Source organism: Salvelinus sp. IW2-2015, linkage group LG2 (genome assembly GCF_002910315.2).
Source record: "Salvelinus sp. IW2-2015 linkage group LG2, ASM291031v2, whole genome shotgun sequence".
Classification (NCBI taxonomy): domain Eukaryota; kingdom Metazoa; phylum Chordata; class Actinopteri; order Salmoniformes; family Salmonidae; genus Salvelinus; species Salvelinus sp. IW2-2015.
The window spans coordinates 35,187,412-35,209,669 of record NC_036839.1 but is presented as its reverse complement, the minus strand read 5'-3'; the positions used below and the strand labels follow the sequence as shown (position 1 = coordinate 35,209,669).

At 42.1% G+C, this 22,258-nt stretch overlaps 1 protein-coding gene and 1 pseudogene across 1 annotated transcript in view; one reads left to right on the top strand and one right to left on the bottom strand.

Moving 5' to 3' along the window:
• The window catches only part of LOC111979032 (calsequestrin-2), a 21,639-nt gene extending 7,134 nt beyond the window's left edge, over nucleotides 1-14,505 (top strand). The window contains exons 2-11 of the mRNA XM_024009319.2: nucleotides 7,306-7,390; nucleotides 7,547-7,647; nucleotides 7,740-7,851; nucleotides 8,587-8,660; nucleotides 9,122-9,252; nucleotides 9,364-9,409; nucleotides 9,562-9,616; nucleotides 11,407-11,507; nucleotides 11,609-11,683; nucleotides 11,814-14,505. Coding sequence (XP_023865087.1) covers nucleotides 7,306-7,390; nucleotides 7,547-7,647; nucleotides 7,740-7,851; nucleotides 8,587-8,660; nucleotides 9,122-9,252; nucleotides 9,364-9,409; nucleotides 9,562-9,616; nucleotides 11,407-11,507; nucleotides 11,609-11,683; nucleotides 11,814-12,071 — 1,038 coding nt within the window. The 3' untranslated portion in view covers nucleotides 12,072-14,505. The remainder of the gene's footprint in view (nucleotides 1-7,305; nucleotides 7,391-7,546; nucleotides 7,648-7,739; nucleotides 7,852-8,586; nucleotides 8,661-9,121; nucleotides 9,253-9,363; nucleotides 9,410-9,561; nucleotides 9,617-11,406; nucleotides 11,508-11,608; nucleotides 11,684-11,813) is intronic.
• Nucleotides 14,506-14,597: 92 nt separating this feature from the next.
• LOC111979025 (vang-like protein 1) overlaps nucleotides 14,598-22,258 on the bottom strand; it is a 53,087-nt pseudogene continuing 45,426 nt past the window's right edge.

The window sequence follows — 22,258 nt, the reverse complement described above, 5'->3', positions numbered from 1 at the left end:
CTCCTCATCTCTTTCCCTCCTCATCTCTTCCTCCTTCCTCATCTCTTCATCCTCCTCCTCCTCCTCCTCATCTTCTTTCTCCTCCTCCGCATCTCCTTTTCTCTCTCTGCATCCTTTCCTCCTCCTCCTCATCTATTTCTTCTCCTTCCTCCTCCTCTCTCATCTCTTTTCTCGCTCCTTTCCTCATTCTCTTCCTCTTCCTTATCTTCTTTTCCTCCTCCTCTCCTTTTCCTCCTCCCTCCATCTCCTTTCTCTCCTCATCTCTTTCCCTCCTCCTCGTCTCTTTCTCGCCTCCTCATCTCTTTCTCCTCTCATCCTCGTCTCTTTCTCCTACCTCCTACATCATCTCTCTCCTCCTCATCTCATCTCCCTCCTCATCATCTTTTCTCCTCCTCCCATTCATCTCTTTCTCCTCCTCCTCATCTCTTTCTCCTCATGTCCTCTCCATCCTCCTCACTCTTTCTTTCGCTTCCTCCTCCTTCATCTCTTTCTCCTCCTCTCATCCTTTTCCTCCTTCGCATTCATCTCTTTTCCTCCTCCTCCTCTCCTCTGTCTTTACTTCCCTCCTCTCATCTCTTTCTCCTCCCTCTTCATCTCTTTCTACTCCTCCTCATCTCTTTCTTCCCTCCTCATCCTCTTTCTCTCTCCTCTCATCTCTTCTCCTCTCATCTCTTTATCCTCCTCCTCTGCCGCATCTCGTTCCTCCTCAAATCTTTTTCTCACTCATCTCTTTCTTCTTCCTCCTCCTCCTCATCTCCTTCTCTCCTCCTCCTCCTCCTCCTCCCCTCATCTATTTCTCCTCCTCTCCTCCTCCTCCTCCTCCTGTCCTCCTCCTCATCCTCCTTCTGCTCTCCCCTTGCCCTCCTCCTGCTCCTCCTCCTCCTCCTCCTCCTCCTCCCTCCCCTCCTCCTCCTCTCCTCCTCATCTCCTTTCTCCTCCTACTCCTCATCTCTTTCTCTTTCTCCTCCTCCTCCTCATCTCTTTTCCTCCTCCTCCAGTCTCCTCCTCTCCTCATCTCTTTCTCTTTCTCCTCCTAATTCTTTCCTCCTCCTCCCTCCTCCTCATTTATTTCTCCTCCTCCTCCTCTCATCTTCTTCCTCCTCCTCATCATCTTTTCTCCTCCTCCTCATCTCTTTCTCTTTCTCCTCCTCCTCATCTCTTTCTCCTCCTCCTCATCTCTTTCTCTTCTCCTCATCTCTTTCTCCTCCTCATCTCTTTTCCTCCTCCTCATCTCTTTCTCCTCCTCCTCATCTCTTTCTTCTCCTCCTCATTTCTTTCTTCCTCCCTCCTCCTCATCCTCATATTTTCGCCTCTCCCACATTCCCCTCCCCCACCATCTCCCTTTTCCTCCCCTCCTCCTCCTCTTACCTCTTCCTCATTCTCATCAAGCTTACCTCCAGCACCATCCAGTCATCTGGTGTTGTTTCTGCAGCTCCTTGCCGTCAGGGATGGGTTTGTGGTACAGCAGACAGAAGAATGCTGTACTTCTTCATAGCCTTCTTGTAGTTCTTGTCATTGATGTCGATGACCCTGCGTGTCCCATCATAGCGAGGGAAACTCCAGGCCCTTCTCGGTCTGGACGAGTGGCGCCAGGGACAGGGACAGGCCACGGGACCAGGAGCACCACAGGAAACGCATGGTCTGAGTCGGAACGACCAGGCACCCAGAGAATCACAGAGTAACCTTCACTAGTTACTGCCTCCACAAGGCGCTTAGGCTTAGGAAAGAAAACAAAACTCTCCAAAATGTTAAAAATTTTTAAAACAACAATAGAAAGACAGGTGGAGATAAACAGGTTGCCTTCAATTGCTGTAAAATTCTCCTTGAGTTTCCTTCAAGCCGCCTCTAACGCCTAACACTTGTTCAGGAACAGCGACCCTTCTCTCTCCCGTTTCGCCCCTCTCTATCTCTCTGGAGGAGGAGGAAGAGAAGAGATGAGGAGGAGGAGGATGAGAAAGAGATGAGGAGGAGGAGAAAGAGATTAGGAGGAGGAGGAGGAGAAAGAGATGAGGAGGAGGAAGAGAGGAGGAGGAGAAAGAGATGAGGAGGAGAAAGAGATGGTGGGTGGAGGAGAAAGGGGAGAGTCACTAGGGAGGGGGAATACCTGGGGTGGACTGAGGTGATTTAACAGTCTGGGGTCACCGGGTCAGCTAGACCTACAGTATTACTCCATAAATAATTTACATTACCAAGACATTACAGTGTTCCAATGGGCACGTAGCTCACAACTTACTGAGTGGTTTGCTGACTAGGGTTAAAGGAAAAATAAAGAGGTATATTGGGTTCACACTCCAAAATATGTTGCATAAAGCGTACTTCATTACATGTCACTGTGAATGAAAAACATCTCCTGCTGCTCGTTTGTTGTTGTTTACAAATGCTGTGTTCAATTACAGACCTACACACTGAAGAAGGCTATAATTCCGAAACGTCTGTGTACGCTATCCCTGATGCAGTAAAACAAATTTAACATTGAATAATGAATGAAGCAATATGCAACATATTTTGGAGTGCGAACCCATTACACCTCTTTATTTGTCTGAATTTGCGGGTTTTACGCACCAGCCAAGCTTCTGGGAGAGCGCGATGGCTCTCTTTTGATTAGTTAAAGGAAAAATACACTAAAAAACAATCTTTTGGTATTTTTTTATTCACAGTCCCAAAATGTTTTGCATGTCAACAGTCAAGTTTTCAAGATTTTGGACTTTCAAGAAGCAAAGTGACACTTGCCACATCATCAAAATTATTATTATTATTTTTTTTGCATCATCCTGATGATGTGGCATGTGAAACTATTGCTGCGTTCACAGGCTAGTCGGAACTCTGACATTTTTGACTTTCTAATTAGTTGAACGCGGCATTTGCTTCTTGAAATTCCAACATCTTGAACTTGACCGCTGACATCCAAAACATTTTAGGACTGTATCAACATTGGATTAATTAAATAAATACCAAAATATAGTTTTTGAGGGGAGATTTCCTTTAATGTGAGTATACAAAACATTATGAACACCTGCTCTTTCCATGACAAAGACTGACCAGGTGATCCCTTATTAATGTAAATTGTTAAATCCACTTCAATCAGTGTAGATGAAGGGGAGGAGACATGTTTTAGAATAATTTTTAAGCCTTGAGACAATCAAGACATGGATTGTGTATGTGTGCCATTCAGAGGGTGAATGGGCAAGACAAAAGATTTGAGTGCCTTTGAACGCAGTATGGTAGTAGGTGCCAGTTGCACTGGTTTGTGTAAAAAACGGCAACGCTGCTGGGTTTTTCACCCTCAACAGTATCCCGTGTGTATCATCAATGGTCCAGCACCCAAAGGACATCCCTGTGGGAAGTTTTTAATGTTTTGTACACTAAATGTGTCTGTCTGTCTGTCTGTCTGTCTGTCTGTCTGTCTGTCTGTCTGTCTGTCTGTCTGTCTGTCTGTCTGTCTGTCTTGTCCTGTCCTGTCTCTGTCTGTCTGTCTGTCTGGTCTGTACTGTCTGTCTGTCTGTCTGTCTGTCTGTTCTGTCTGTTCTTGTCTGTCTGCTGTCTGTCTGTCTGTCTGTCTGTCTGTCTGTCTGTCTGTCTGTCTGTCTGTCTGTCGTCTGTCTGTCTGTCTGTCTGTCTGTCTGTCCTGTCTGTCCTGTCGTCTCTGTCTGTCTGTCGTCTGACTGTCTTGCTGTCTGTCTTGTCTGTCTGTCTCTGTCTCGTCTGTCTGTCTGTCTGTTCTGTCTGTCTGTCTGTCTGTCTGTATGTCTGTCTGTCTGTCTGTTGTTGTCTGTCTGTCTGTCTGTCTGTCTGTCTGTCTGTCTGTCCTGTCTGTCGTCTGTCTGTTCCTGTCTGTCTGTCTGTCTGTCTGTCTGTCCTGTCTGTCTGTCTGTCTGTCTGTCTGTCTGTCTGTCTGTCTGTCTGTCTGTCTGTCTGTCTGTCTGTCTGTCTGCTGTCTGTCTGTCTGTCTGTCCTGGTCTGTTCTGTCTGTCTGTCTGTCCTGTCTGTCTGTCTGTCTGTCTGTCTGTCTGTCTGTCTGTCTGTCTGTCTGTCTGTCTGTCTGTCTGTCTGTCTGTCCTGTCTGTCTGTCTGTCGTCTGTCTGTCTGTCTGTCTGTTCTGTCTGAGCTTGTCTGAGATAAATGTTATAGAGACAGAAATCCATCCCGTGTGTTGTCTGCTCAGCTTGTTTCCAGGATTTCAACACACTGACAGACATCAATGTATTTGTCTGTCTCTGTTGCTCTCTGTTTCGTGTGTCTGTGGTCTGTGTCTGTGTCTGTGTGTGTGTGTGTGTGTGTGTGTGTGTGTGTGTGTGTGTGTGTGTGTGTGTGTGTGTGTGTGTGTGAGAGAGAGTGTGTGTGTGTGAGAGAGAGGCTGCCCAGTTCTGTCAGTTAAGGTCATTTCTGTTAATTCATTCTCCACTTCACTCCCGTTGTAATGTATGTCATTCACCCCAGCTCTCTGCCACAGGCAGAAATAGGACCGGCACTCATGCACTGTATGTTATTGAGCTATACATGTGAAGGGCATTGCAGTGTCTGTCTCTCTCCCTGTTTTGCTTTGAAATTTAAGATACTATATCAATTAAAATGTTATTGAATAGCTGTAGGGTTAGCTAATTGATTATAGCATTTCATAATGACCTATGACTGCATCTACAGTCTAATGTGCTATGAATATGTTTCTAATGTAATCAGCACGTCATAAGAAGCTACTCCAAGTAAAGTGTCAGTGTAGTATCCTACTGCAACAGTGTGATATCTGAGCTGTGACAGTGGGCTACAGTGGGCTGCTTTAGCCTAAGCTCCTCTCCCTAGCTGTCCTGTGCTCCTCATGGCTTGTTTTAGAGTGTGATGTGCAGCAGGTAATCTGAGACCAGTCTCCCACTCCTGATAATAGCCCCAGATATTTAACTCACCACAGGTGGGTAAGTTGACTATGTTTGCATAGTAAACTTACACACAGCATAGTCAATTTACAGACAGCATTGACACACACACTTACCCCACAGACATGCCATCAGGGGTCTTTTCACAGACCCCAAATCCGAACAAATTCAAGAAAACATACAGTATTATATAGAGCCATGATTGCATGGAACTCCCATCTCAGATTGCTCAAATGTACATCAAACCTGTTCAAAAAACAAACAGCTAAACCAATATCTCACGTCACAACGCCTCTCCCTTATTTGACCTAGATATTTTGTGTGTATGTACTGATATGTAGGCTATATGTGACGCTTTACATTTATGCAGTTCTGACCTTGAGATGTTCTTGTCCAATAATGTTCTGTATTATTTAATGTTTCATGTTTTGTGTGGACCCCAGGAAGAGTAGCTGCTGCTATCGCAAAAGCTAATGGGGATCCTAATAAAATACCCCAAAATACTGCACTAGGGTTAGGGTCCAGGGTAATCATAATTAACTGGACTTGCTCTTTTGCTTCACTAAAATATATCTGTATAAGATTACCATATCTGGGTTCTAAAAGTATTTAGGGTATTTAAATTACTTTCAAAAACATTTGGAAGTAAGTATTTAGATATGTTGTTGCTGAAAACGTAAATAGTTTAATATTGGCATCTATTTGAAATTACTCAAATACACAGTATTTATAACAACTATTAAAATACTCCCATGCATTTGAACCAGGTCTGTTGGCAATTTGAAAATAATGTTTTTGGAAATACTTTTAAAAGTAGTCTTTGTATAGGAAATTATTTGAAAATACTTTCAAATACTTCCAATATAAGTAGTTGATTCGGGACACATTATTTCAACATACTGAAATATATGGAAAAGATCTACATAACAAATAATCAAGTACACATGTATTAGAACCCAGGTCTGGAGATTACATCCATGTTGCATTATTTTAAAAGGCGCTTACAGAGTGAGATTTGTTTGAAGAGTCCACAGCCTATCTGATCTTTCTTCGTCACTCTGTCAATGTATCATTGACATAATGTATCTCATGCTTGGACAAAGGCTACTTGTTTCATGTTGCATGTACACTAAATTGTAGTTTTCTGTTTGTGTTCATTGGTTTTGGTTTGCTAGAAGTTGAGAGATGTACACTGTACAGCATATCCCTTTTAAGGTGTGTACAGTTTAGCTGAGCTGCAAAAAACACAATCCCTTCTTCTTGTCTACAACTAATGCATATTCCCCTGCCTCTATATCATTTTTTTCAAACATGATGTTCAAAGCCCTAAATGATCAGCTGTCACCGTATTATCTGGATAAAGACAGACACATCAGTGTTCCCCTCCTGATATTTCTGTCAGTCAGGTATTCTTAGGAGCCCCAGTTTGACCTGGGACCTGTCAGAGCTCAAGGCCTTGACTGACAGAGCCTCACCTAATTGAGACCACAATGGCAGCAGCATTCTAGTTTGCATGTACAGTACATGTAGAGCTGTGCACTTTTAGTCATTCCAGAACTGTCTCCCTCTGTGTGTGTGTCGCCTTCGGGCTTTTCTGTTCTCTGGACCGTTATCTACTCAATAACGTCACCCCAATTAAGGCTCATCTCAGTCCTGTCTGTCCCAGTGCCGACTTACAGTCGCAGATTGTGCACGTGACTGTGTATGGGCTGTCTCTTATACACATCTAGATGTGTATAAGAGACAGGTGTGTGTGTGTGTGTGTGTGTGTGTGTGTGTGTGTGTGTGTGTTTGTGTGTGTGTGTGTGTGTGTGTGTGTGTGTGTGTGTGTGTGTGTGTGTGTGTGTGTGTGTGTGTGTGTGTGTGTGTGTGTGTGTGTGTGTGTGTGTGTGTGTGTGTGCAAATATGTGTATGCGACCAATACAATTTGATTTGATTTAAATTATAGGTCAGCAGTGTCTCTCTCTCTCTCTCTCTAGGGTTCTTTCCTAGATATGATTGATTAAAGTTAAAAAAAGCTTCAATGTTTTGTCAATGCTTCAAACTGGATCACAGTTTGTGAGCACATACAGACGTAGAATCTTAATTTGAACCAGTTTGCTACAGCAGGAAAATAATCATGCAGCAAGAGAAAATGTGAATTATTATGTGGGTTATAATTAATGGACATTTTTGGTAGGGGTTGATACATTTTTTGTTAGGGAAAATCAAGTCTGACATTTTAAAGTGGAAATAACACACTTTAGAAGCCTTTTTAAACTTAGAATACACTACAAGTTTGCATTGCCTGCTGTATAGGAAATTTCTCAGCAACAAAAGAGTGATCAAATAAAGATCTTACATCTGTACCAGTAATGGCAGATGTAAGATCTATTTGACACTGTTCCAATTTTAGTGTTATGATAATGTTGAAGTAACTGTCTTTTGTCATCTCCAGCTTGCTGCCCAGGTTATGGAGGAAAAGGAGATTGGGTTTGGAATGGTTGACTCCCACGAAGACGTCAAGGTTGCCAAGAAGCTGGGTAAGAAAACACATTAACACATCAGCTGCACTATAGTTGCCAAATAGTATGATACTGCATGACTATGAAGCACCAAAAGGCTTTTGTACAGCCTTCAGTGAATGGCTGTAAATAATGGTCTGCATTTGACCCCCTGAACCCTAAACTATGACCCAGGCCTGGTGGAAGAGGGAAGTGTGTACGTGTTCAAGGGAGACCGTGTGATTGAGTTTGATGGCCTGCTCTCCGCAGACACCCTGGTGGAGTTCCTACTAGACGTGAGTGCCTCATTGATACTAGGCACAGATCTAGGATCAGCTTGCTGTTGTGTCCCTTTCCCTGTACAACAATCTTTCTCTTCTCTCTCTAGCTGTTGGAGGAGCCCGTGGAGGTGATAGGAAATACTCTGGAGCTGAGGGCCTTCGACAGGATGGAGGAAGACATCCGTCTTATTGGCTACTTCAAGAACGACGAATCAGAACGTGAGTGAGTGTTTTTGCCAGTCTGTCTGTGTTTATGTGTGATGGCAGGGGTTGGACTGCTATTGGATGATCCCCTGGGCTTGATAATGACCAGAGCATTTTTAAACTCCCCACCACCACGGATTTCATTTCAGTCATTTAGCAGATGCTCTTATCAAGGGCGACTTGCAGTAGTGAGTGTAGACATTTTAATACTTTTTTTCATACTGGTTCGCCATGGGAATCAAACCCACAACCCTGGTGCTGCAAGTGCCATGCTCTACCAACTGAGCTACACGAGCTTCATGACCAATTTTACCCTCCCTCCACAGACAGCTGTGAGGCCCAAATGTTTTCCCATTTATCCTAAGATGCAGCACCGCACTCATGATGAGCACAACAATGGCTGTCTCGCCCCTGACCAACTGTGGGAGCCTAGAACTAGGGGTCAACAGGGTTCAGTTATTTCAGTGCCTGTATGTGTCAACGGCATCTCCTTAAAGGCTAATGATAGTCCAGCTAGCACACACAAGCTAACAGATGCTCGGTAACGGCTATGCTAATTGACAGAACCAATCGGGGAATTAGACTTTAATGCTGAAGGTCTACAACTCTTCACAATGGATAAGAAATGGTGTAGCAGGTGGTTACACAGTAGTACAGTGACTTAAAAATAAGTTAAGTGTCCTCTCTTCCATCCCTCACTCCACCAAATGCTCTCCTTTCTCTTCTTCATAAACCTCTGGTCTCCTCCAGACTACCATGCATTCAAGGAGGCTGCAGAGCAGTTCCAGCCCTACATCAGATTCTTCGCTACCTTTGAGAAATCTGTGAGTATACTGACATCCATACCTTGAAATTCAGTTTCCTTGGTCTGTGAGTAGCAGTCCTGTCAGGGCAGGGCAGGGGGTCCTGATTGGTCTGTGAGTAGGAGTCCTGTCAGGGCAGGGCAGGGGGTCCTGATTGGTCTGTGAGTAGGAGTCCTGTCAGGGCAAGGGATCCTGATTGGTCTGTGAGTAGGGGTCCTGTCAGGGCAGGGGGTCCTGATTGGTCTGTGAGTAGGAGTCCTGTCAGGGCAGGACATGGGGTCCTAATTGGTCTGTGAGTAGGAGTCCTGTCAGGACAGGGGGTCCTGATTGGTCTGTGAGTAGGGGTCCTGTCAAGGCAGGGGGTCCTGATTGGTCTGTGAGTAGGGGTCCTGTCAGGGCAGGGGATCCTAATTTGTCTGCGAGTAGGGGTCCTGTCAGGTCAGCACATGGGGTCCTGATTCAAGGTGTTTGTGGTGTTTAAGGTGGCCAAGGAGCTGACCCTGAAAATGAACGAGGTGGATTTCTACGAGCCCTTCATGGAGGAGCCTGTCACTGTCCCTGACAGGCCCAACTCTGAGGAGGAGATCGTGGCCTTCGTCACTGAACACAGGAGGTAAGAGAGGGATCAGTATGGCTGTCAGAACACAGTTATTTCACTCTGATCAGTGCGATTAGTGACACCGAACAGATAGGGTTGTGTAAGATTGTTTGTCTTTGTTTTCAGACCAACACTGAGAAAACTGCGTGCTGAGGACATGTTTGAGACCTGGGTGAGAAGTTGTATTATTTTTCAGTTCAGTTCTAAGCCTCTAAATAGAGAATTACTCAATGTAAAATATATAGAAGTGTTTGATATGCAATCTTGCTTTACTTGCCTTAATCCTGGGACAGCTTCTCATGATGTTGTTTCTGTTATTCTCAGGAGGACGATTTGGAGGGGATCCATGTAGTGGCCTTCGCAGAGGAGGAGGACCCTGGTAAAAGCCATTATATCAATATCATTACCCAATTTTAGTATTGAGCAAGGCAAACATTAGTATAAATACACTTAGCTCAGCAGTACAGGTTCCCGAGGAGATGAACGTGACATAGCTTTTAAAAGAGCAACCTCATACACATTGCTTCAGAACGTATTCACACCCCTTGACTTTTACCATATTTTTTTGTGTTCAGAAGTGGGATTAGCGGGATTAAAATTTGTCATTTTGTCATTTTTTGTCAACAATCAATACAAAATACTCTGTAATGTCAAAGTTAAAGAAAAATTATGAAAAATATATTTTATTAATGAAATATATTTTGATTAGACAAGTATTCAACCCCCCTGAGTCAATACATCTTAGAATCACCTTTGGCAGCGATTACAGCTGTGAGTCTTTCTGGGTAAATCGCTAAGAGCTTTGCAAACCTGGATTGTACAATATTGGCCCATTAAACATGTAAAAAACTCTTCTAGTTCTGTCAAGTTGGTTGTTGATCATTGCTAGACAGCCATTTTCAAGTCTTACCATATATTTAAGTCAGATTTAAGTCAAAATTGTAACTAGCCCCTCTTCGTAAGTAACTTCAGTGTATATGTTTTGACTTGTGTTGTAGGTTATTGTCCTGCTGAAAGGTGGATTTGTCTCCTAGTGTCTGTTGGAAAGCAGACTGAACCAGGTTTACCTCTAGGATTTTGCCAGTGCCTAGCTCTTAGCTCTTTTTTTAATTAAAAAAACTCCATAGTCCTTGCTGATGACAAGCATACCCATAACAGGATGCAGCCACCACCATGCTTGAAAATATAAAGAGTGGTACTCAGTGATGTGTTGTTGGCTCCAAACATAATGCATTGTATTCAGGACTTAAAGTACATTTCTTTGCAACCTTTTTGCAGTATTACTTTAGCGCCTTATTGGAAACAGGATGCATGTTTTGGAATATTTTTATTCTGTACAGGCTTCCTTCTCTTCACTGTCATTTAGTGTCAGTACAATGTTGTCAATCCATCCTCACTTTTCTCCTATCACAGCCATTTAACTCTGTAACTGGTTTAAAATCACCATTGGCCTCATTGTGAAATCCCTATGCGATTTCCTTCCTCTCAAATGAGTTAAAAGGACGCCTGTATCTTTGTAGTGACTGGGTGTATTGATACACTATCCAAAGTGTAATTAATAACGTCACCATCTTTAAAGGGATATTCAATGTATGCTTTTTTTTAACCAATCTACCAATAGGTGCCCTTCTTTGTGAGCCATTGAAAAAGCTCCCTGGTCTTAGTAGTTGAATCTGTGCTTGAAATTCACTGCTCAACTGATGGACCTTACAGATAATTGTATGTGGGGTACAGAGACTGGGTAGTCAATCAAAAATCATGTTAAATACCATTATTGCACACAGAGTTAGTCCATGCAACTTATTGTCTGACCTGTTAAGCACATTTTTACTCTTGAAGTTATTTAGGCTTGCCATGACAAAGGGGTTGAATAGTTATTGACTTAAGACATTTCAGGTTTGCATTTTTTATTATAAAACATAATTCCACTTTGACATTATGGGGCATTGTGTGCAGATCACTGACACAAATTCTAAATGTAATTTTAAATTCAGCCTATAACACAACAAAACGTGTAAAAAGTCAAGGGGTGTGAATACTTTCTGTAGGCATTGTATCAGTCTTATCTGAACCTGAAAATCACTGAAATGGATCACAGCTTCCAGGAAATTCAACAAACTTCTCAGGGATTGATAAAACACAGACAAACCTTCTTGATGCGTTTTTCAGATGGTTATGAGTTCCTGGAGCTGTTGAAGGAGGTGGCCAGAGACAATACCCACCACCCTGGTCTCAGCATCATCTGGATCGACCCTGATGACTTCCCCCTGGTGAGACACACATACAGAGACAGACAGACAGGGCTAAAGGAACTCTTCTACAAGTCCCTACAGTTCTCAGGTCTCACAGTGTGTTCTCCCTCTCTCCTCAGCTGATCCCCTACTGGGAGAAGACCTTCCACGTGGACCTGTTCAAGCCTCAGATTGGTGTGGTCAACGTTACTGATGTGAGTCCCCTAACAGCTCCAGTACAGCATAAGAAATTGCTGGCAACCTGTCCAGAATTTATGAAACTCAGATCAAACACGTTGGCCCCTGACCTTTGACCTCTCTTTCTCTCTCCCTCCCTCTGGACAGGCTGACAGCATCTGGCTGGAGATAGACGAACAGGACCTGCCCACAGCCCAGGAGCTGGAGGATTGGATAGAGGACGTCCTGTCTGGCAAGGTCAACACCGAGGATGATGACGATGACAATGATGATGATGACGAAGACGACAACGATGATGATGACGAAGACGATAGCGATGATGATGACGAAGACGATAGCGATGATGATGACGAAGACGATAGCGATGATGATGACGACGACGGAGATGATGACGATGATGAATAATTAAAAAACTACAAATTTGTAATCCAAAATTCATAACATTGTTGTATAGTCTTCACTGTACTATCATCAAAATGAACGAGTTCAGGGAGAGAGGAATAGATCTATATGCTTTTATAAAATATGTTGTACAATGTGTACATCACTGGCCAAAATCAACCTTTCTGCATTAGAAGAAAACCCATCAACAGATTTTGTTTTTCAAGAATCTGATAAAAATACTGTAGATAAACTGAAATCTATCTGAAAGAGAGAAGTAACAATATGTTGACCAACAGAGATACTTCAGAAAACCCCAAACAGTACTTTCCATCCTTCCCTTAATTCTACTAATTTATAACAATGACTGGCAACCACGACAAATACATCAATCTAACTTTAGTTTGATCAATGAAGTGCTGCTGTACACTATCCTAAACCTCACTGAAGTCACTGATAATGTTGGCATCTTTGTGTGCTTTTCTGTGCCCTCTATTATATACTCTGTGTAGATAATTGCATTTTAGGTTCTACTTCCTGGATTCAGTGCAAATACACACCTGTCTCTCCCTTTCCCAAGGGCTAGATCTTTGTCATTACTATTGACACTTTCCAATTTCCACAACACTTTCTCTCCTTTCATCTCCTCCTCCTCCTCTCCATCTCTGTATTCATGTGTGTTTGAGTATGCAACAGCTGCAAAGTGAGATAATATCAGCATTACACACCCAGATGGGAGAGGAAAGCCTATTTAAATGCAAATTCCTCAAGTCTCAATTTCTCTCATTTATTCTCTCTCCATGTTTCGTTCTCTTCATCGTTCTGTCTCTTTCCCTCCTTGACTCATTGCTCGTTCTCTCCCTCCTTCCGTGGGCTATTAGAAGAGGAGATGTGTAGTGGCAGGAGAGAGTTCTCAGTGTTCCGTAGGACCAGGGCACAGTAGGGGGATGGGGGCTTCAGATATTAACTCAATGGCTATACTCAACCTTCATATTACAACCACTAACTCTCTTGCTCGCTCTCTCTCCGCCTTCTCACATACTGTATAGTACACAAGACAAAGACACTGCAGCACACACACGCACACACACTTGCGTTCCAAAAATAAGTCATACAGTATGAGAATATGTTGAAAATGTTCATACAAATATTTATTTTACAAATCTTGATACAGTTATTGTAATTCCATATCTGTGATCTTAAAGCAAAAACTTAAGACTGAATTTGTCAGTATGAAATTTAGGATGGCTGACACACACACACACACACACACACACACACACACACACACACACACACACACACACACACACACACACACACACACACACACACACACACACACACACACACACACACACTCTCTCTCTCTCTCTCTCTCTCTCTCTCTCTCTTTCGGACGAAGATTCTTGCATACAATAACACAAACAAGTTGAGCATACATTAAATGTGTTTCAAAACATAGGCACCTTTGTAGTGAAGGATACATAACAGGAGACAAAGGCCCCATTCGAATACTTCCTTTCTCCCTTCCTTGAAGTAGTCACATATCTGAATTGGTTGTATGAGGGAAAGCATTGGTTGGCAATCTTGCTTTGATCTATCCAACACTTATGACTTGCGATTACCTCAAGAAAACAAGGAATTAAGGATGAATTCAAACAGTATTCAAACAGAATTCACAACCACGATTTCAACACAATAAAATCCTCAACATTGAACTTTTTAGTGACAACAATGATCGTACAATGGCTAACAATTTAATTATCATAGTTTTGAAAAATAAGCACATGTAAAAGGGAAGATTTGGATAAAAACAATTCAATATAAAAATAAATAAATACTGTCCACAGATTAGTATAAAAATCCCATAGCAGTGGTAGTACTACTAGTTGTGGCTAGATGGCACTACAGCTTCTGTTGTGAATGTAGAGATCCCTCACTATGAGGAGACTGTTGTCTGCACATCAATACTGGGGAATATACTGTGTCCAATATCCAAATGTAAAAAAAAAAATGGCCTGGGCCTATTGGAATCAGTTCCAGGATATGTGTATGCAGTCTTGGAGTTAGACAAGCATTTCACGACACCCGCTATAACATCTTCTAAATATGTGTATGTGACCAATAAAAAATGTGATATTGATTAGTGGTATCAGATCAGTCAGTCATGTCTGGAACAAAATACATTACCACAGTTACTTCTCTGTGTTTGTCTTCTCAAACTCTCATAAAAGAGAGGATATTGTACCATCGTTTCATCTGTTGTTTTCTCTTATATCTGAAGATGGAAAAACTTGAGACTCAATCTGTTTCACTTAGCTTTAAGGGTTAGGTTCTGTAGAAATGTAATAATACCTTTATTTCATCTGGAGATAAGACACAAATCTATTGCATATGTCTTCTCATTAGATGCCAAAAGTATAGAATATGTCTGTATAAATGCTCTCCCACCCTCCCAGCTTGTTTGTTTTCTCAACTGTGAGTTCATGGTTAGAGGACAGTATCTAGCAATAGTCCGCTTTGGGTTTGAGTACAACAGATTCTGACAACCTCTTACAGATATGTCTAGGAATCCTGGGTAGTACAATGACTGAACATAACTGTGGGCAGTCAGACAAGTAAGACATGTATCAATTAAATGGAAATAACCCACACGTTTAAATAAATAGAAACACATGTCCAATCCATTGGCGGTAAAGACAAGCAGTCTTTAGTTTGAGACAACTGAACCTGAACTGTTGATGATTAGCTAGTATTTCATTCATATTAGATGGGCAGACCATATGAAAATACTCACTGTTGCTATAACAACCCTAGGGAGGATCCAGAGACAGGTACATGTAGAGCCAGATTGTGTGTAGATACAGCTTGTGTACACACACACACACACACACACACACACACACACACACACACACACACACACACACACACACACACACACACACACACACACAGAGGGAGAACAAAAATGCTGCAGGGGTCATCTACAGTGCATAGAAAAAACCTTGACATAATCCAGTGTTCCAGTTTGCCTCAGGACAATAGAAACCAGAGCATATTGCCTATCTCTCACTATCTGTCTCATCTTCACTGCAAAGGAGCTATAGGCTGGGGAACCATAGGGTTTATTAACTATGCTAACACTTCATCTTGCAATATCCCATATGCATCTGTTCATAAAAAACACATACAATAAAAAAATAATAATTGCAAAGCAGCCCAAACAATCTTTATAAAAAACAGTAATATAAATAATTTAAGAGACACAAAATACCACAATAATAGCATATCAAAGTAAAAAAGGGTTTAAGAAACATAACACAAAAAACATACCAAAATGGTAAGATACTGTAATTCTAGAATAGCCACAGTCTTTCGTGTCTGTTAGACTGATGTTTCAGATTGGAGACACAGGGTAAACTTGTGTGACTTGGGGTCAACGTACTCCTCGGTCATTCGAATGTAGGGGATGGACTTGACCGTGACCACTAGGCTGAAGTCTAGACACCTAAGGGAGAAGACCATGCCCTCCTTTAGACCGCTGGTGACCGCAGCCTCGCTGACCAGAGTCCACTGATCGGCCATCCAGCGCTCTTGACCGTACTGCAGCGTAGGACCAGGGGACAGGTAGGCCTCCAGGAATGCCTGAACACACACACACAGACAGACAGACAGACAGACAGACAGACAGAGAGACAGACAGACAGACAGACAGACATGGAAATACATAACACATTTCAGAATTGCTGACACTATCATAAGGACATAATAAAGAGTATTGTGTTAGGGCACGGGGACTGACTTGGCACTAGAGTAGGGCTAATGGGTTCATTCTTGCTTACCTTGGGGCTCATGTTGTGTGTGAGGCAGAAGGCCAGGTGTCTCTGGATGCTGTCCATGCTGTGGCAGTGCTGCCTCCTGGTGGTTCGGAGGTATTTTTGCAGGGTGCGGGCAATGGAGGGGAAGATGGCCGAGGCTGCCTCCCGTACATCCATCACATCCCCGGGGGACACTTTCTGCTCCTCCTGCTGCATCCGCCTCACATGCATGAAGGCCTCCTCCACAGCCACCACTAGCCTAACGTTAAAGTAATGTACACACAGACACAACATTCAGTATACTGTACATTCATCTTTTCTTACACCCTAAAGTTACTATCCTAACGTTGGGCCAGTAACCGAAAGGTCGTTGGTTTGAATATCCGAGCCGACAAGGTGAAAAATCTGTCGATGTGACCTTGAGCAAGGCACTTACTCTAATTTGCTCTTGGGGCGCAGTAATACTTGGCCTGACCCTGTAAAACAAGGCATTTCTCTGCACCTATCCGGTGTGTGGCAATAAAACATCTATTACAGCAATGTACACACAACATTCAGTATACTACTGTACATTGTTCTTACATCTGTTCTTACATCCTACAAGTTAGAAAAACACAAGACAATGTACCCTACTGTATCTATTCTTAAGTCCATCTATGTAAATCCTCCTCTATATTTTAAATCCTTGCATTAAGCATCATACAGTGCCTACAGAAAGAATACACAGCCCTTGACTTTTTTCACATTTTATTGTCTTACAGACCAAATGTATAATTGATTAAATTGAGATTTTGTGTCACTGGCCAACAAACAATATCCCATAATGTCAAAGTGGAATTATGTTTTTAGAATTTCTTTTAACAAATGAATTAAATTAAAAGCTGAAATATCTTGAGTCAAATATTCAACCCATTTGTTATGGAAAGCCTAAATAAGTCACATAATAAGTTGCATGGACTTACTTTGTGCAATACGTTTTGAGTGACTACCTCATCGCTGTACCCAACACATGCAATTATCTGTAAGGTCTGTCAGTCGAGCAGTGAAATATAACCACAAAGACCAGGGAGATTTTCCAATGCCTCACAAAGAGGGCACCTATTGGTAGATGGGTAAAAATAAAAAAAAGCAAAAAAAGCAGACATTTTATATCCCTTTGAGCATGTTGAAGTTATTAATTACACTTTGGAGGGTGTATCAATACACCCAGTCACTACAAAGATATAGGCGTCCTTCCTAACTCAGTTGCCGGAGAGGAAGGAAATCACGCAGGGATTTCAACATGAGGCCAATGGTGACTTTAAAACAGATACTGTACAGAGTTTAATAGCTGTGATAGGAGAAAACTGAGGACGGATCAACAACATTGTAGTTACTCCTCAATTCTAACCTAAATGACAGAGTGAAAAGAAGGAAGGGTGTACAGAATAAAAATGCATTCTGTTTGCTACAAGTACTAAAGTAAAACTGCAAAAAACTTTATGTCCTAAATACAAAGCATTGTTTGGGGAAAATCCAACAGAACACGTTAACGAGAGCCACTCTTCATATCTTCAAGCATGGTTGTGGCTGCATCATGTTATGAGTATGCTTGTCATAGGGAGTTTTTTTAGGATAAAAATAAACGGAATAGAGCTAAGCACAGACAAAATCCTAGAGAATTTCCAACAGACACTGGGAGACAAATTCACCTTTCAGCAGGACAATAACCTAAAATGCAGGGCCAAATATACATAGTGGCTTACCAAGTGGCTTACCAAAACGACATTGAATGTTCCTGACTGGCCTAGTTACAAGTTTGACTTAAATCGTCTTGAAAATGTATGGCAAGACTTGAACATGTGTGTCTAACAATGATCAACCAACTTGACAGAGCTAGAGGAATAAAAAATAATAATAATGTGCAAATATTGTACAATCCAGGTGTGCAAAGCTCTTAAAAACTTAGCCAGAAAGACTCAACTGTAATCACTGCCAAATGTGATTCTAACATGTATTGACTCAGGGGTGTAAATACTTATTACATTTTTTTTTTTACATTTATACTTACCTAAATGAGATATTGCTGTTTTTATTTTCAATACATTTGCTAAGATTCCTAAAAACATGCTTTCACCTTGTTGTTATGGGGTATTGTGTAGATGGGTGAGAAAATATATTTAATTCATTTTTAATTCAGGTAACAACAAAATGTGGAATAAGTCTAGGGGTATGAATACTTTCTGAAGGCACTGTACTTATGTATCTTTCATCCTTCTTTCTTCACTAATTTCTTTCCTTTTAACGCAAATATTCACCTTCCTATTCACTCAGAGTGTTCTTTCTCTCTCTCACTCACTCACTCACCTGGCTCTGCGTTTGCAGACCCGTCTGTCATAGTCTGCCTCTTCGTAGTAAAGCTCGTTATGAGTGGTGTTTTTGTGCCTGGCTGCTGCAGAGATCATGGTCCGAGACTTGCCCCCCACCTTCAGTCCCCCCGACCCCTCTGCCGGCTCCGCCGGGTTCCCTGGACCTATGAACAGGAATCACAGAGGCATGATGGGAAGGTCACTGTGGCCCAATCAGCATATCAACAGCAACCCGGGGAAAACACAGATCTCAGTGAGGATTCTAAATCTAAAAATCTGATGAGACTGATGAAATATTCAGCCTGGTAGTTACAGCTGACTATATGGTTTAGCCATCTGCCAAATGACAACAGAGTTAGCCAAAGTCGAAACTAACATCTGGCTACCAGGCTAGTAAATATTCATCAAATAAAAGACAATACCAGTTTGATCATATAATTCACATCTCTCTATGGTGAATACCAATAACTAACCCAGAAGTAGTTAAAGCATAAATTAGGGTTCCTGTGGGATATGAATATGGAGGAGTGGAATCTGGTCCATATTTATGAGGGATATGTGTGTATGAGGGTTCAGTACAGTAACCCCGGCAGATACAGGTCAGGAGAGATGAATCAATGAATCATTAACACCAAGGTGTGTACTGTATGTATGTATGTGTGTGTGTGTGTGTGTGTGTGTGGTGTGTGTGTGTGTGTGTGTGTGTGTGGTGTGTGGTGTGTGTGTGTGTGTGGTGTGTGTGTGTGTGCGCACGAATGTGTATGTGTGTGTGTAAAGCTGAAAGCTACTGTGATGAATTATTGAAAGGCAGAAATGCCAAAGCCTCTGAAGCCCTCCCTCCCTCCCTCCCATTTCATACTTTGACAAGGGGAGGGTGGGAGGTTTCTGTGAGAACACCGTACCAGCATACTCCTCTACCAAACTCCACTACAAAGACCATAGAGAAAACCATAAAGTAGAGTTGGGAAGGCCCAAGTACTCCAGAGGCAGTCGGTGCCTGTGTGTCTGTGTAGAATATTTGGTGAATGAAAGGGGTGGTTAGATTGGTATGTATCTGTGTGTGAATGCGTAGAAGCAGTGCAAACATTGTGGGTGAGGGAAGGGAAGTGATGAGTGAGGTTAGTAATGTACACTAGGTTAGTAGAGTGCACTTGTAAAGTGTGAGGACACACAGAAGAGATTATTACCACCAGCTTTACTTACTGTCATGGTCCAAAAGGTAAGCTCTCAGTTTAGCTTTAAATGTTGCTTAGGGTAGCATGGGAAGGTATATGGAGAGACAGCATCACAAGGAAGCACATACATGGACAAATACGGTCGACAGACAGCTGACAGATGGAGAGACAGTTAGAGCGAGAAAGAGTTTCACTTTATGATGCAGTTACAAAGAGGAAAAGAGATGATTGGAGGTGGACGACACATACAGGGACACAAATCCAATGTAACCATTGAAGAACCACTGAATCTGTAGCTATACTAACCATCCACGGTGTAGACCTTGAGGCCAGCCAGGTGCTTGGCGGCACGGTGCTTGGAGGCGGAGAGAAGGGCGGGGTTATGAAGAGGAAAAAGGTCCTCTGTAGTAGAACTCTAGCAGAGCCAGAGCTGCCCTCTGAATACTGACACAGACAGAGACAGAGGGAGAAAAAAAAGCAAAAGAGGAAGAGAGAGAGGGGCAGAGAAAGATGGGAGAGAGAGAGGGGCAGAGGGAGGGAGAGAAAGATGGGAGAGAGAGATAGGGTAAGAAAAAAGGCCATGAAGTAGTAGGAGGTAGAGAAAACAGATAGATGTATTATAAAAGAAGGTCGGGAATGAAGTTCATTATTGTCCCTGCTGATTTGATTCACCTGATAAAATAGCTCTTACTGAGCAGCATGCCTCATATCTACACTACTCCCCCAGACCAGACTACTGCAGACCAGGGCCACATTATACAGCGTTCCCTGCTTTAAACTGTCCTACAGCCTCAGGCCTTTCTACAGGAGATCAGTCAGTATCAGACAGAGAGGCTAGAGGTGAGGAAGCATAGAGAGACAGAACCACGCATACACAGTATCAATGTCAAGTCTACGTACACTTAGCTAACCTTTCTGCTTAGGGATCAGCACAGCTATTGAAATATCTGAACGGACGTTAGTATTCAAATACTTGTGTGAGTATTAATTGTTGCGAGCATAAAAAATTACAGGCCTACTTTAACAATGAAAACGCCTTTACTAAATTAAATTTAAATATCCATGTGACATTGTTATATACAAGGATATACAATGACATTTCAAATGATTAATTTAATTAAACAAGGTGCACAGTGCGCCCCATAAAAAGAACCAGTAGCCGAGCAGTAGCCTTCATGTCTGTAGCTTTTTGTTTATGTTGGCCAATCAAAGCGTCAATGTGTAGCAAGTGGAGTGAGAGTTCACTAATTCAATGCAAGATGGTAAAATTACGGATTTAAAAGTTAGCGAAATGAGAAGGAGTAGGCTACAATGAGTAACCAACAGGAAGGCTGTTTTATCTAAATGGGGTTGGGGAGAAGCGTAGCATGTGGCCTCAATTAGCCTGGCTAGCTATAGTTGGCTAGCTTAGCTTAAAAGCTTCTCTAGGCCACTCCAGTCAAGACAGACACTGTTATATGGGATGATAAATAACGTTGTGGCTGCTACAAGTTAGCTAGTCTTGGTTGGAGCAGAGTTGCCTTGGTGTCGCTCACTCCGTCTGCTTTTTTAATATCCAACAAAAATGTATGATACCATTCGAATAGTGATTTTTCCCCACCCCCATAGTGTGGAAATATACAGTACCAGTCAAAAGTTTGGACACCTACTCATTCCAGGGTTTACCTTTATTTTTTATTTTTTCTACATTGCAGAATAATAGTGAAGACATCAAAACTATGAAATAACACATATGGAATCATGTCGTAACCAAGAAAGTGTTAAACAAATCAAAATGTATTTTATATTTGAGATTCTTCAAAGTAGCCATCCTTTGCCTTAATGACAGCTTTGCACATTCTTGGTATTCTCTCAACCAGCTTCATGAGGAGTCACCTGGAATGCATTTCAATTAACAGGTGTGCCTTGTTAAAAGTTAATTTGTGGAACTTCTTTTCTTCTTAATGCATTTTAGCCAATCAATTGTGCTGTGACAAGGTAAGGGTGGTATACAGAAACCCTATTTGGTAAAAGACTAAGTCCATATTATGGCAAGAACAGCTCAAATAAGCAAAGAGAAACAACAGTCCATCATTACTTTAGCTTCTTACGGCTGCAGGGGCAGTATTGAGTAGCTTGGATGAAAGGTGCACAGAGGTGCCCATTTTAAACGGCCTGCTCCTTAGTCCCAGTTGCTAATATATGCATATTATTATTCATATTGGATAGAAAACACTCTGACGTTTATAAACCTGTTTGAATTAGGTCTGTGAGTATAACAGAACTCATATGGCAGGCAAAACCTGAGAAGTTCCACTTCCTGTTTGAATTGTTTCTGAGGTGTCAGATTTTCAACCATGCTCTCAATTGAAATGACAGCGAGATATAGATGAGTTTTCACTTCCTACGGCTTCCACTAGATGTCAATAGTCAACAGAACTGTGTCTGATGACTCTAATGTGAAGGGGGGCCGAAGCAGACAGGAATGAGTAATCACTTCCACGGGCTGATCACGCATTCACCATGCGCCTTCACATGAGTAGGACGTCCGTTCCATCGCTCTTCTGTTGTCAATTTAATTTTCCGGTTGGAACGTTATTCAAGATGTATGTTAACAACATTCTAAAGATTGATTCAGTACATCGTTTGACATGTTTCTACTGACTGTTACGGAACTTTTGGACATTTCGTCACGTTATAGTGGAGGCGCTTTCTGACTTTGGAATTGTTTACCGAAGGCGCGAACCAAAGTAGCTAATTGGACATAAATAACGGACATTATCGAACAAATCAAGCATTTATTGTGGACCTGGGATTCCTAGGACTGCATTCTGATGAAGTTCATCAAAGGTAAGGAAACATTTATCATGTATTTTCTGGTTTCT